The sequence below is a fragment of the Venustampulla echinocandica genome (genome assembly GCF_003357145.1).
Source record: "Venustampulla echinocandica strain BP 5553 chromosome Unknown scaffold_0, whole genome shotgun sequence".
Lineage (NCBI taxonomy): Eukaryota > Fungi > Ascomycota > Leotiomycetes > Helotiales > Pleuroascaceae > Venustampulla > Venustampulla echinocandica.
Genome location: NW_022474205.1, coordinates 3,907,093 through 3,921,890, shown reverse-complemented (window position 1 = coordinate 3,921,890; position 14,798 = coordinate 3,907,093). Strand labels below are relative to the sequence as shown.

At 49.0% G+C, this 14,798-nt stretch overlaps 5 protein-coding genes across 5 annotated transcripts; 3 read left to right on the top strand and 2 right to left on the bottom strand.

Annotated features, from left to right (window-relative positions):
- Nucleotides 1-40: 40 nt before the first annotated feature.
- On the top strand, nucleotides 41-2,256 carry BP5553_01228 (Uncharacterized protein; the record flags this gene model as incomplete). Its single annotated transcript, XM_032009851.1, has 2 exons — nucleotides 41-162; nucleotides 231-2,256. 2 exons carry the CDS (start codon nucleotides 41-43, stop codon nucleotides 2,254-2,256), a joined length of 2,148 nt encoding a protein of 715 aa, XP_031873905.1.
- A 475-nt stretch (nucleotides 2,257-2,731) lies between these two features.
- BP5553_01227 (uncharacterized protein) lies at nucleotides 2,732-3,433 on the top strand (the record flags this gene model as incomplete). Its single annotated transcript, XM_032009850.1, has 1 exon — nucleotides 2,732-3,433. One exon carries the CDS (start codon nucleotides 2,732-2,734, stop codon nucleotides 3,431-3,433), a length of 702 nt encoding a protein of 233 aa, XP_031873904.1.
- Nucleotides 3,434-4,571: 1,138 nt separating this feature from the next.
- On the top strand, nucleotides 4,572-5,282 carry BP5553_01226 (Gpi-c transferase complex; the record flags this gene model as incomplete). The annotated part of the gene is made up of 1 exon (XM_032009849.1): nucleotides 4,572-5,282. One exon carries the CDS (start codon nucleotides 4,572-4,574, stop codon nucleotides 5,280-5,282), a length of 711 nt encoding a protein of 236 aa, XP_031873903.1.
- Nucleotides 5,283-5,398: 116 nt separating this feature from the next.
- On the bottom strand, nucleotides 5,399-7,216 carry BP5553_01225 (Pseudouridine synthase; the record flags this gene model as incomplete). The annotated part of the gene is made up of 2 exons (XM_032009848.1): nucleotides 5,399-7,070; nucleotides 7,134-7,216. 2 exons carry the CDS (start codon nucleotides 7,214-7,216, stop codon nucleotides 5,399-5,401), a joined length of 1,755 nt encoding a protein of 584 aa, XP_031873902.1.
- A 3,212-nt stretch (nucleotides 7,217-10,428) lies between these two features.
- Nucleotides 10,429-13,517, bottom strand: BP5553_01224 (GTPase activation, GAP; the record flags this gene model as incomplete). The annotated part of the gene is made up of 2 exons (XM_032009847.1): nucleotides 10,429-12,539; nucleotides 12,593-13,517. The coding sequence occupies 2 exons, from the start codon at nucleotides 13,515-13,517 to the stop codon at nucleotides 10,429-10,431; spliced, it is 3,036 nt and encodes a 1,011-aa protein (XP_031873901.1).
- Between the last annotated feature and the right edge of the window lie 1,281 nt (nucleotides 13,518-14,798).

The following is a 14,798-nucleotide window of genomic DNA, read 5'->3' as shown; positions in this document are numbered from 1 at the left end:
CCACAACGAGAATTGCCAGGCCAGGCCAAACTCCGAAAAAATGGGCCTCTTCGTTCTCACAGAGACCAGCGCCGGCTTTGCGCTCTTCAAAGCTGACAAGAAGGCACTGAAAAAGGGTGGCCTCACGGCGGAAGTCGAGACTGCAGAAGGCATCAATGGACTGTAAGTGCAATTGAGCTGCAATCCTAAGGTAGAAACGAGCCCAAGTTCTAATTGTGTGTCTGCTATAGCCTGAAATTGAAGCAGTTCCAGAAGTTTGATTCTGCTGCTACAGCTTTGGAGGAGGTCGCTACGCTGGTGGAGGGGAAAGTGTCTCCCATGCTAGCTAAGCTTTTGGACAGCCTCAAAGATGAGAAAAAGGCATCTTTGGCTGTGGCCGACCCAAAGCTAGGCCAAGCCATCAATAAGCTTCCAGGTCTTACCCTCACGCCAATCTCCGACTCCACCACGAATGATATTTATCGTGCAATTCGCGATCATCTCCCGTCGCTCATCCCAGGTCTCCTACCCGAAAATATCTCCACCATGTCTCTGGGTCTCTCGCATTCACTGTCCCGCCACAAGCTGAAATTCTCACCGGACAAGGTGGATACCATGATTGTTCAGGCTATTTCTCTGCTCGACGACCTAGATAAGGAGCTGAATACCTATGCTATGCGAGTCAAGGAATGGTACGGCTGGCATTTCCCTGAGATGGGCCGTATTGTCAATGATAACTTAGCATACGCTCGCGTCATTCTAAAGGCTGGTATGCGCACAAATGCTTCCAACACTGATCTTACGGATATCTTGCCTGAAGAGATCGAGACTGCTGTGAAGGCTGCTGCCGAAGTCAGCATGGGCACCGAAATCACTGAGATAGACCTGGAGAACATCAAGCTCCTTGCTGAACAGGTCGTTGGATTCACTGAATATCGCCAGCAACTGTCGAGCTACCTGAACGCTCGTATGCAAGCAATTGCGCCAAATCTGACAGAGCTAGTTGGTGAGCTTGTCGGAGCGAGACTTATTGCTCACTCCGGATCTCTCATGAACCTTGCCAAGAGCCCTGCCAGTACGATCCAGATCCTTGGTGCAGAGAAGGCTCTCTTCAGAGCACTGAAAACAAAGCATGATACACCCAAATATGGTTTGATCTACCATGCATCACTTGTTGGGCAGGCTACTGGAAAGAACAAGGGTAAGATTGCTCGTATGTTGGCCGCAAAAGCTGCAATTGCTCTTCGTGTCGATGCTCTTTCGGACTGGAGTGCTCAGGGTGAAGGGAAGGGTGATGACGTGGATGACGAGGAGAGGTCAAGACTAGGTGTCACGTCTCGTTCCAAGTTAGAACGCCATCTTCGACTGTTGGAAGGCAAGCCAATCCTTCCCAGAGGTGTTGCAATCGGACCTAATGGCAAGCCGGCGGTAACCCCTGGTAAGTGGGAAGTTAAGGAGGCGCGGAAATATAACCCCGATGCCGATGGACTGGCTGGCGATGAGCCTGCCGCAGTTGTTGCCGCCTCTGAGAAGAAGGCAAAGAAGGATAAAAAGTCCAAGGATGAGACAAAACCAAAGGCCAAGGAAGCTAAGAAGTTGATTGAAGAGGTCTCGGATGACGAGTCAGAGTCAGATGAAGAATCGGACGAAGACTCGGATGAGGAGATGGCTGATGTCGATGCTAGCCCATCCAATGGGACCAAGGCTACCAATGGAGATGATATGTCAGACACTCTTTCCACTGTCTCCTCAGATACTCCCGAGGCCCCGGCCTCACCAGAGGCTAATTGGCAATCTTCTATAACCGGCAATACGATAGAGGCGAAGAAGGCACGGAAGAAGGAGCGTCATGAACGAAACTTAGCGATGGCTGACGAGAAGTCCAAGAAGAGGAAGGAGCGAAAGGAGGAGGCTGCCAAACGAGCTGAGCGTGAAGAGCGAAGACAGAAGAAAGCGGAGCAAGAGGCACGAAGAGCAGCTAGAGAAACCGGAAGTTCGTCGCCAGAATCTGCCGAGGACCCAGATGTGAAGCTTGCAGCGCTCACAGGTCTCAGCCTCGAGAAGTATAAGAAGAAATTCGCAAACGGGCAGATCAGCATTACTGCGGAGGGTACCCCTGTCGTCATTAGCAAGAAGGACCTCAAGAAACAGTTGAAGAAGGAGAAGAAGGCAGGAAAGGAGGACAAGGCTGACAAGGCCAGTACCAAGAAGAGGAAGTTGGATGGTGATGATGTCGAGAAATCGGAGAAGAAGAAAAAGAAGAAGAGCAAGGATTGAGCTTCTTTTTTCTTCTTTTCTGTAACATAATGCGTCCAGATAGATGTCTCTGGTGCATGAGATGTTTTTATCGGCGTAAGGCGGGGCATGTCAGGGTAAATAGTGCTTGTGTGTGGAGTTTATTAAGGATTATGCTTTCCGCATTAAATAAAAGGGCTGGGTTAAATTGATTACTCTTAATTTCTCTCCCTAGATTCTGTGACTGATATGAATATAATAAATCCGTGTCCATTCGTAAGCTGGCACGAAGTAGGCGGCCCTAAATCTTAATTTGCACCTCAATTATTACTCAGTCAAACCTGGTGATAAATCCGTGCCGAACCCCGCACTCGCCAACGCCAGTCTCAGCCTCTTCAAAGCTCCATCCTCCTTCCTCAGCCTCGTGGAATAATTTCTCCATTGTTCAACAACCTAATCATCCTCCACTTGGCGCTCGGAAACTCGGCCCTCACCAACAGACTCCAACCCCCAAAGAATGTCAGACCGCATATCCAGTTCCGGATCAAGATCCCCTCGTCGCTTGGTGCGTGACGATCCATCCTCGTCAGGAAGACACCGCAGCAGATCTAGATCCCCACATCGACGCTCAGACAACGACCGAGACCGAGATCGCAATGGAGATGGTCGCCGAGAAAAGCCGCGAGCCAGTGGCGGTGGGTTTAAATGGAAAGAGAAGAGGCGGGATAATAACAACATGAACGAGGACCGAGACGGAAGGGAGAAAAGATTAGAGAGGGGATACAGAAACCGGTCACCACGACGGGATCGTGATCGCGAGCGAGAGCAAAAGAATAGCGGCGTCTCAGTAGAAGACAAATTTGGTGTTGCGGATAAATTCGGGCCCTCCTCTACCAGCTCCTCATCTAAACAGAAAGAATCCTCGGAAGGAACTGCTAAAGAGAAAATTGTGCCGCCTGCGCCTGTAGCAACACATGGCGAACCCATGATAATCGTCCACGTCAATGATCGGCTGGGAACAAAGGCAGCAATTCCATGTCTAGCTTCGGATCCGATCAAGTTGTTCAAAGCCCAGGTAGCAGCGAGGATAGGAAGACAACCGCATGAAATTTTGCTGAAGAGGCAGGGGGAGAGGCCATTTAAGGATCAGTTGAGTTTAGAGGATTATGGTGTGTCGAATGGGGTGCAGATTGATTTGGAGATTGATACTGGGGAGTGAATGTGTGGTTTGGAAGTTGATATCTGGGGTTTGAACGAACGGGCAAATACAGTATGGAATGGAACCCTTGTTTATAATGATATTTAAGCGTCTAATCTCTATCGATGCTATGGATGGTTTTGACCTTTAAGCTTCCCCTATTAAGGTATAGGTGTCGCTGGTCAAATCCTCTTTCTCTTTTCTGGGCAACTACATGCTACACACTACACGGGCAGCCGGCTTTGCGAGAGGCTGGCGAGCCATCTACGGACGAACTACTCCTAATTCTACTTGTGCTAGCCAACGCTCGATAACGCCGAGACTGAGCGAGCAGCCTTGACGTAAAGTCACTTCAACTCAGAGCAAACAATCCAAACCCAGTCTGTATTATTTTGCATGTCAACATATCTCAAATTACCCAGAACAATAAGACAACGGTTATTCTTAACGGAATCTAAAACTCTCTGGGAAAGTAAATACGTAGAAATAGCAATGAACTACTTTTGAATGGCTTTGTATAGATTGTCCATGCCGAGCTCCTAGCCATCTGAGGGATGGCAATCGAAAGCTTCGTCTGTCGAGCCTGTTGTCCGTCATCAATCTCGAAAGTGGCGGGGCAGTATTGTTTTCCAATTATCGTCTTGTCCAGTCAGAAGAACAGTTCTATCATCAAAGCTGGATTTGAAATACTTGGCTTCATCCGATGACTTGATGAACGCCAGTTGGATACATCTAGACGGATCCATCATCCCGTACATATCGAAATGTACGATTTCAAAGAAGCTAGGCATATGCCCTTGTAGGTGAGTTTTGAGTGCTTCAAAGCTACTTAGTCGAGCTACCTCCACCGAGACTACTCGAGGTTAAGCCTAGGCGACATCCACTATAATGCGAGCCGATGTTCAATATATAAAGACTATATCCCATAGACAGATGTATTAGAAGAAGACCCAGAGATAGAAGACCTTGACGGTAGACTAAGAGAGGTGGAGATAGAGGTAGCTTTTGCACATGATAAGTAGTTGGTGGTTTGATTGTCCCCCAATATTCCCCTTATCGATAAGGATAAGCCCGAAATAACTTAAAGTTTCTCAGCCTCTTTCATCTCAACAACACCACAACACCACCTCACATATCTCCATCATACAATGCCAATGCGATGCTAACAACGCAACCCCATCTCCGCACGCGGCGGCCCTCCCCCACCACGTCCGAGTATACCGTTTCAACGTCCCCTTCTCCAACTCTCACCCTTCGACTTCTCCTCCTCACAACAATCATCCTCCGTCTCCTAATCGGCCTCAGTGTGCTGTTGCTCCTCTACTCGAAATACCTTCTTAACAACTTCACATCCGCATCCCCTCCCGCGTCACAATCACAAAACCACATCGCCCCGCCATCATCGCCGTCAATTCTCACCACAGAGTACATCTTTTACATACTCTACCTCACGACATCCTCACCCATTGGCCTCCTCTTTGCGCGCCTCGCGGCGGTCCTTCCACTCACTATCATCATTCCAGTTTCCGCAATTCTCCTTTACGGCATCTTCCTCCGCCTCCACACCACCGAATCTCTTCTTGTCCTCCGAGGCCTAGGCATCCAAACCGTTACGTCTTCAGCCACGTATCTCAGCACCGCGACGACACGGTTCATCCCCACCGAGAAGATCCAGGATATCTTAGTTAATGAAGCATTTCGGGGTTTTGAGGTGCGCTATTATTTAGTGGTTGTTGTGGAAGGAGAGGAGGAAGTTGTGGTGGTTTTTCCAAAGTTGCTACCCAGGAGGAAGATTGTGGAGACAGTTTGGAGAGGGGTTAGGGGGTGTTTGTTCGAGCCCGAGACTGTTGGAAAAGATGGAAAGGGATAGTGAAGCGATTATGTGCTAGTAATGGTAATACGAAGTAAGTGTGGCTAGTGTTGGATGAGCCATTGGGTATCTTGTTGTAGCTCTTGTGCTATATATCACACCCGTGAGGATCCATCCTATTCCACTCCTTCAACAAATTCGTTCTCAGCCTCCTCCACAGCTGCCTTGTTCCGCGTCCTATATCCTTGCCTTTTCAAATCCTCCGCATTTTCAAAGCCCTTTCTCATTGCATATCTATCGTTAATGAAATCCACACTCTCCATGAAATGCTTCTTCATTACTGGTTGATATGTGCCTTGCAGCCGCGGGCGGTCCGCGCCGTGAAAGACCTTCTGGCTCCTATTCGGTTTCTTGCTTAGAGTTAAGTCCGTTATCTCGCCCCCCTGTCTTTGCACTATATCAAGAAGGCTCCCGGCAAGCACCTCGTCTATTTTCTTTTCCCTCCATACTTCCCAGAGAACATCCACAAGTCCCATGGCGGCGTACTTAGCTTCCGCATTTCCTACACCATCACCAACATAAATCCATTGCAAAGCATCTTGTCTGGTTGGATCATCTTGCCGAGGGAAAATGCAATCCCAGAGAACAAGGGGTGTGTCGGTTGCCATCTCGTATGTAGGCCGGCCAGGCGTCTTGGCTATATCCAACAACTCTGACACAATGGAAGGCGGTTCTAGCCCTTGTCCAACTAAGAACAAGATAGCAACTATATGCCTCACTTGATGCCAGAGGAAGGCTGATCCGTGAAGGTTAAATGTATATATCTGTGGAGCTGCCTCACCGTCAAAGCCTTCAGGGATAAAGTTTTTATCATTTAGGAAGCCGAGAGTTTTGTTAGACGCCGCGGACTCGCTCGATATATCAGCGTGATATATCATGCGCTCAAAGTTTGAAATCTGTTTGCTTGCATCCACCTTGCAAAAGTTCCGGAAATCATGAGTTCCTTCAAATAATTTCGCAGCTTCTTGCATGGCACCGATATCCAACCAGCCATCCTTAATCTTCCCACTGCCCTTACCCGAATTTGCGAATTCAAGATTATGAGGTATTGGAGGAAATGCTGGATTCGTGAAGAAGTACTTGTACCTTCTTTCTCGACATGAAAATCTTGCTGAGAAGTCGGTAGGTGGGGCAGGACACCAAGCCAGAATGCGGATATCTGGAGGCAGAAGCCGATTGAGAAGATAGCAATAGGGAATTTCATCCGCTATATGGTCAAAATTGAGAGCCTCGGCCAAGGCAGGGTCATGAATGTTCAGTGGTTCCGAGTCGAGGACATGAGGGCCGCGGGGTGAGCGGCCGAGGGGAGGAGCGCGAATCTCAACACCATTCTCCCCGGGATAAGCTTTAAACGCATCGGCATGTCCCTGCTCGCGCTGGCCCTCTACAAGCTCGATCCCCTCTTGTCCACTGGCCTCTGACTTTTTCTTCTGCGCCAAAGGCCGATTACTCCGCACCCTAATGCCAATAACCTGCCCAAAAGCACTCACTCCCTTGTCAGTCCTCCCACACTTGCTATACTCCAGCCCATCCCAATTCACCTCACCCGGGTTCAGAGGATCGGTGTCTTTGGGGAAGATCAGACGGGCCCTGTTCAGCGCCTTCCACAGCTCCTCCTCGATTGTAGATAAGGGCGTGTCAATATGGTGCTCGAATCCGTTATAATTCTTGCCCAAATACGCAAGCTTGAGGGCAATAAGACGAGTATGGTATTTGGCGGGATCGAAAGCTCGATCATGCCGGGGCTTCTTCCAAGATTTCTTTCGCGGGGCAGGTGTGGGGGTCGAACTATTTGCAAGCCCATTAGCAAGATGAATACTACATCAACAAAAGTCTTTCGGAGGGATATACCCGCGATTCTTGCTTTTTAGCTCTGTCTCCAGTTGCGCAACGCGCTCAACCAAACTGTCATGAGACCATGCCGTATAATCCATTTTTTCCCTAACTATCTCGGGATATTTTAGAAGTAGCCTTTGGACTTTTCTGTCCCTCACGATCTGTGCCTGTTTCGGTCTTATCCCACGGCATCTGGCAGTCGTATGCAAGTGTGCTCTGGATATTTTGGTCGCCTGCAGTCGCTCGAATAAGGGCGGGAATATTGGCCGCATCCGAACGTTAGGATCACAAGTGTGCCTTTTTTTTTTAATATTCGCCCATACATCTCCAGCGGATGAATTCCGATACCGCGATGCTACTTTTTGCAAGGTGCGCACGGACCAGGGGTCCCACGACAGCCAACGGTTCGACAAGAGCTTCAAGCTATCAACTCTTCAAATATAAATATAAACACATTAATTAGAGCAAATTTAGGAGTGAGCTCTGTTATTGCCGCGCCTATTACAGCGGCCGCAAGTTGCGCATTTTTGTTTCGCGAGACATTTTTGGCAACCAGCTCGTTGCTTCACGAATCTGTACCCTGGAAGAGACCGAAATTTGAACGGTATGGTTCGATTGATTCTTTAAAGTACTGCCGGGAGGAGCTAGTAATATGGAGTGCTAGGGGTGCTTAATTATTACTAAGGCTGTCTCGCAATTGTGCTTTATATGTGTGTCATTGCAATTAGTATTACGTTGTATGGCTGGAATCTTCTGATTCTGATACCAACAAAAAGCACTCTACTGTAACTTTTCGATGTTAGTTGGTGGATGTTTCTTGGGCGGTTCCATCGCGACCTATGCAGCGGTAATTAGAAGCTTCCTTGAACTTGAGTTGTCTGGTGCTTGCTTTCGAGGACAAACTTATTTAGGAAAAGCAAAACGGTGAGGGATCCTCTTGAGCTACTTAGATGTAATCTCCGCCCACTTTCAATTATTCGGGACAGTAGAGATAATTAACCCTGGACCTGAGTGGCTCTACAGCTATGCCAATTCCCAATAGAGCTAATTTCGAACGGTTATACTCATATATTTTTTTGTTCTTATGGGACAAAAACGAAACTAGAGGTATTATCTATAGGAAAGCACAAGCTTAAATCTGGCAGACCCAAAGTCAATTATCAAGTTATTTTAACGAAGGTCTCAGATCGTTCCAATGTAAAATAACGTTCGACAAAACATGCCTTGCACCGAGATTTTGAATTGATAGATTTAAAATCATAGCGCAATATTGCGCACCCTTAAGACGAAGTACAGCTTGCTACCAGACTCCATAGAGTAAATTCATATGTGCGCCTAGCAAGCTCAACCCGTCAGGAATGTCAAAACCTCCAAAGGCTCCAAAGGTCAGCTTGTTGCATAAAGTATCCAAGTAAAACAGCTGCATTTCACACAGGCTTCTGGGAAATTGGATCTACCTCTCCGTATAATCCGTCCAGACTGGCACAGTCGAGAATGGCAAAATAATACCAATGAATTTAAGGATGAGTCAATGATCAATCGGATTAAATCCTCAAAACCCCTACGCAAGTCCTTGGCTACCATCTGGAGTCTGAGATCAGTTGATATCCCCTTTTGAAGCAATAAACTCGATGCCTGAGCCATCTACCCGTCAGGAGGTCACCGTCCTACTTCTTGGAGATGTTAATACCGGGAAATCGACCTTCATCACGTTAGTACCCGTTTTGCTTCAAACCCCCATCCATCATGCCGAACCTATTGCAAGACACATTGCTTATTCGCCCTATTTAGTCGAATTGCCACCAAGGCCGATGGCTCATCATCGGTGGTGGTACCCCCATCTATCATAACACAACCCGTCATTCTCGATTTCAGGTTTTCAGGCCAGCCATACTGTCTTAAATTGTACGATACGGACTCATATGAGAATTGGAAGGAGCTAAATCCGAACATCGCGATCTTATGTTACGATATTTCTTCTCGATTGAGTTTGATCAATGTACAACGCCAGGTGTGTTCCTTCGCTTTCCCTCCCCACCCCTCCTTCATTCTCATCACTACACCGACATAAACACCAATCCACTTCTTAACCCCCCTAACATCGCCCCTTCCATAGTGGTCCCAAGCCGCCGGAACCCACTTTCCGGACATCCCTCTCTTCCTGCTCGGTCTAAAACGCGATTTGCGTTCAGAGACCGACCCAAACGGTATCATCTACCCGCAAGAAGCGTACCGGGTAGCGCAGGAGCTGAGATGCGATAAGTATATGGAGTGCTCGGCCGTTACGGGGGAGTTGGTAAGGGAGGTGACTGAGGATATATCTCGGACGGCTTTGAAGACGTTAAAGGGGGGGGGAGGGAGTGAGGGGGGCTGTGGGTTAATGTGAGAAGTTATGGGATTTGGGGATTGGGCAACTTTTGCTTTTAATGTGGGAATAGAATTCCACAATCTTGATATGACTAAAATACATATACATATATATATGGAAGGCATCTGACTTGTTTCTCGTCTCCTGGTCCATGAGAAGGTGCATGGTTAGAGTGCTCCGATCAAGAACATTAGGTCAAGCTCCGGTTGTATGTAGGCTGAGGAAAATATATTGACTGCCACGCATCCTGCCGGTTAAACCCCTTAGAATACTAGTTACAACACTCTAAAGTTATCAAGCATATCAAGACTACTATTTATATATTAAAGACTTGGTTGAAATGTTCTCCATACAATATTCTATCCCTAATCTAACTGTGCGTAGTATCGGAGTTCCTAGCGCTCAACAACCTTCCATCCATTCTTTTCAACTTTTCATGATTAGTGTGGGGGGAATAAAGAAGAAAGGAACAGACGTGAAGCGAGAATCCTACTCAAACAACACACCCAACACATGCGCCCACCGATTCAACTCCATCCCGTTCACATTCATCAACCCAGACTCCCCATCTTTTGCATAACAAACAAAAATGAACCCATGTTCTACTCAAACGGCGGCGGTCTGCCACTTTCTTTTCCGTGGTAAAATAGGGCAAAAACAAAAGCAGAAATGAGGAGCCTTATCAACGCGCGAGAAAAAGCGACAACAATGTTCCGGGGGTATCCGATCTTTTTTGGTGAAATTCAAATCAATCATAGCAGAGCACAAATCCCTACTCTCAGCAACAAAGGAGGGAAAGAAAGTCGACGTTCGTGGTTCATCCATCCCTAGCTGAAATTTCCGCAACGGTTGAAGATGCCATGGGAAAATAAAGCAGATGCGAGCCACAGTAATCCGCAATTAGTCTCACAATGTTGCAACTCTTGCATCTCCCTCCAGATGTTATTGTTGCTGTGACTCCTGCGGTTGTCGTGGCACACTTGACTCCTCAGGTACCTTCTCTGGAAGCACTTCTCGCGTGATATCCACGCTCTTTCCACGCCCTGGAAGAATCGAGGCAAGGCGGTCGGTGGTGGCAGGCGGGCTTTTGTTGCGCTCTTCTCTCGTGATATCCACGCTCTTTCCACGTCCTGGAAGAATCGAGGTAAGGCGGTCGGTGGTTGCAGGCGGGCTTTTGTTGCGCTCTTTCTCCGCCTCCTTCTCTTTGCTCTCCTCTCGCTTCTCGCGCATCTTGTTCTTGATCCAGCCCAATGGGCCCTTCTTATCTTCGCTACCGGCGGAAGAACCAGGGCCACTTTCGTTGCTTGAATGAGGATGCGCGCTGACTAGGGTTGATTCAGAAGCAACAGGCATAGTATCACCAGTGGAATTTTTTCTTGGACGTGACGCACTGCCGACCGAGCTTGAACTTGCTCCCGCACCACCATCAGAGCCAAGACCCTTTCGAGGGGAGAGCGAGTATCCTAAACTCTGCGAAGTATCACGGTGCCGAGAAAGTCTCCAGCGCGAACGCTTCTCTCTCTGCTCTGCACCGGGAGCGGAATCGTCAATATGATCAAGATCCGATTGATCATTGAGCGAAGAGTGGGAGTGAATCGATGCTGGAGGCGTCCCTGGTTTTAGAGCTTGTTCAGATGGTTGACCGGGTCCTTCCGTTTCGACGAGCTGTTGCCCTTGTGCTTCGGCACGGGGGGTTTGCGTTAGCGGTGGAGTCGAGTCACTGATGTTGTGGGCATTTTCAGATGGAATACTCTCCAAGACTGGCAACGCAGTTGCATCTTGGGTGCCCTGAGATGACTGAAGGGCGGGGGGGACTGAAGTTACCGAGTCTTGCGGTGGTGCATGAAGAGATTGTGATGAGCTTTGAGCGCTAGGGTTTGAGCTGCTGGCGACGCGTTGCTTCTTTCTTAGCTTGTTTGGCTGTTTTCTCTCGCTCTCACTTGTGGTCGATCTGAAGAAATTCGGCATATTTCTTTCCTTCGATGGCGTGACAACTTCGGGCTGCTTTTCACTTCGGTCACCTAGTAATCGCTCCTGGCTTGCTACAGCGGACTCGGTATGCGATGATGGTGCAAGGCTTGACTTTCCAGGAATGCCAGCTTGTAATCCAGGTGACGAAGGGGCAGCCAGGCGACTTGTTTGGTTGGAGACAAACACGGCAGCCGTTGGCGATGGAGAGCCTGAACCCTTCGCTACCCGATTTGATGGCAACCCAGGGGATCTCTTTGATGGGAGCGTATTGCTTCGGTGAACACCTGCAGAAGCTGTGTGGGCTAAAGCTGGGCTCGCAGGGCTTGGTCCGCCGGTAGACTGCCTCGAATTCCGCGATGATACAGAGACGTTACGACGGATACCACCATATTTCCGGATACTGTCTGCACCAGCGCTGGCGGTTGACGTAGATCTTCTAATGGTATTCTTCTTCCCAGGTGTGCTTGGTGTCCCAGGTCGAGGGCTGCCGCCGGATTGTACTTCATTTACTGTCTGCTCATCGGCGGCTGTGCCTCTCATGCCGATCAAGAAGTGATCTTGGTTCTCGATCAGGAAGATCAGCACATCCTGACTGAGGCGATACTCGCTCGGGGCCATATCGTGGGATGGATGCGAAAGCATGCCTGGCTGGAAGATGGCAGCGAGATTTTGGGCGTTCATGCGATTATCATCCGACTTTGACGCGAATACGGCTAATAGATCCAGAATATATAGGAGAAGCTGGCGATTGAGTGGAGGCAGCTCGGTGATCAGCTTTTGGTAAGTCTCGATTGCTTCTTCCATGTTAAATGTATCTGCCAACTGGGTACCCTCGGTATCTCCAACAGCTTGCATGGTGTGGCCTTGAAGGGGATTGCGAAATCGATCATAGAGATCCAGCGGGACAATGGGTTCGGGAAGTTGGTTGAGATATCTTCGCAGCACGTTTGCCGCATCATGCACCGTGTACCCGGCCCAGTCCAAGCCTTTCCCGTATCGGTCAGGCGAATCGAATATCGTCTTTAGTTCTTTAATGCGCTTTTCCGAGCCGCTGAGGCGAAATATACCTTCAACATTAGTAGCTGTGGCTCGGCGTTAGCGATCCGTCCTGGCGTGTTCAACAGGGCCTGCCTACCTTTTTCTTTCAAATACACGCCGCACTTCGCAACAACGATTGGCACATAACCATATATGTAACTCTTTCCATCCGCGTCGACGAGGGAGATAGCGACGTTCGCGTACGTGATACTTTGACGAAGCGGGATGCCAAAGATGCCTGGAGCCAGATCTGTTTGACATGTGAGTTTAGCATATTCCAATTCTACTTCTGGCGGAGGATTTGTAGGACATGGGAAAGGTGCGGAAGTCCGCAACGAAGACTTCATTAAGGAAAACATATGTGAGATAGGGTTAGATCTAGGAGCAGGTGCTGTTAGTATCGCTAGTGCGTCACTCGACTCATAATAGCTATGACCAGCTAGAGGAACACTCATCATCATCTGTTCAAGTTTTGTCATCGGGTTATCGGCACCAACGGCCACACTTGCAGGGCGCTTTCGTCGGACATGTCGAACAAGGCTGCTTTGAGAAACGACAGTGCTTGAGCGTTTTTTCACTTGCGGTTCGTCTGCAATGGCCACCTCAAATATTGAGTCTTGAAAGGAAAGGCGCAATTCACTTGCAGGTTCTAGGTCGATACTTTGGTCTCCAGGAAAGCTCCTTGAGACTGCACGTATGCTGTCCACGCTTTCCTCTATGAAGCCGGTGCAATATCCCTTGATACCACGAGCAAATGGCGATCGCTTTTGTTCGCCCCACCGGAGTACTGAAAGTTCATCTGGCGAACCACTGGCTGCTTGACCTTGCTCGGATGGGAGTAGACATGATGAACTGGTGGGATTTATACCATGTGTGTCGCTCTTTTTCCCTTCCTTCCTAAATCCCGCCCACCATGATTTCAGATTTTGCTTCGTTGGAGGGGATGTGGGCTGGACGGGAGCCGGTTGGGGGGTAGCGAAAGGCTGCTGAGAGGACGACGGGGGAGGGAGATTGGAAGCCATGTCGAAGATGACCAGCCTAGTGTGCTAGCTGCCACGCTGAAGAAGAGGGTGAGTCGAGCTTCTGCAGCGGGAGCAGTCTCACGGGGAGGCGTGCGCCCGATCTATAGGTTGGAGCTGGTTGTCGCGACTAGCTGTTCCGATCGCGTTGATAGCAACGTTTGCGTCGCGAATCGATCTCTGAGGGAGTAGCGAGTGGTAAAGTAGATTCTATGAGAGTTTTAAGTGCCCTGCCAGCAAGAATAACGACTAGGCCGCAAGGATGGCGAACAAGATGTGAATTGGGCGTTGGGCGCAAGACGCGACCGAGGGAGGTGGGAGGAGGACGAAGCAAGCGCGGACAGGACGGGCAGAGGCGTCTAGATGCAAGCCAACAGCGCAAATGCAAGTGCAGATGCAAGTGCAAGTGCAAGAGCAAGAGACACGAGGTGGTCAGCCGCGTCGGGCGCGACAGAGATGTATGGACGCTGCCAGTGTGCGAATTGCTGCTCGGCCAGTCGGTGGGTTGGTCGTTGGTGGAGAGGGTCGGAGGTGGAGGGAGGATGAAGTTCAAGGTTGTCGATCGAAGGCAAGTTCCTTGTTAATAAGTTCAGTTCAAGTTTCCCACGACTCTGGCAGCTTAGCGCCAACTGGGCGATGGATACCTTGGATACCTCAACAATAAGGCGAACGCCGTTTTGGATATAAGGATTTAATTAAGGTTAGCGCCAGGGCCATTCTCCATTATTGCACCTCCAGACCAGACCAGAAGGTAAGAAATACAATCTCTTGCTAGTATGGCAGTATGAGATCTACTTTCTACAGAGCCAACTCAATGCTGGAAGTCTATCTCTGCCACTATGACGCGCGACGGTCCGTGGTAATCTGCACTGCAGCGAGACGGTGCATGAAGGCTTAATCTAATGGTCATGGCCGTGGTCATGCAGCTCCTTAGGTTGGTCTTGTGAGTAGTAAGGTAGTAGTTTTGGTGAGTCTCTCTTCGCAGCACCTTGAGGCAAAAGCCGGGCTTTGGATGTTTCCATATTTAGAGTGCAGCCACGTTCTCAAAGCCCTACGCTAAGGTACATACCACGGCTTTTGGCTAGTAGCATGTTGTTAGTGTCCACGTTAAGCTAACCACTTGAAACTGTTGGAGCTGTTGTGAAGATACAAGCTCAAGTAAATTACTATGTGCACAGTACTCTGTACATTGTGTGCACAACTAAGCTGACAAGAGCTCCTGAGACCTGTGGAGTCTGGACACGCTGGTGCATATTAATAAATCATCTACGGAAACCCGGCGGA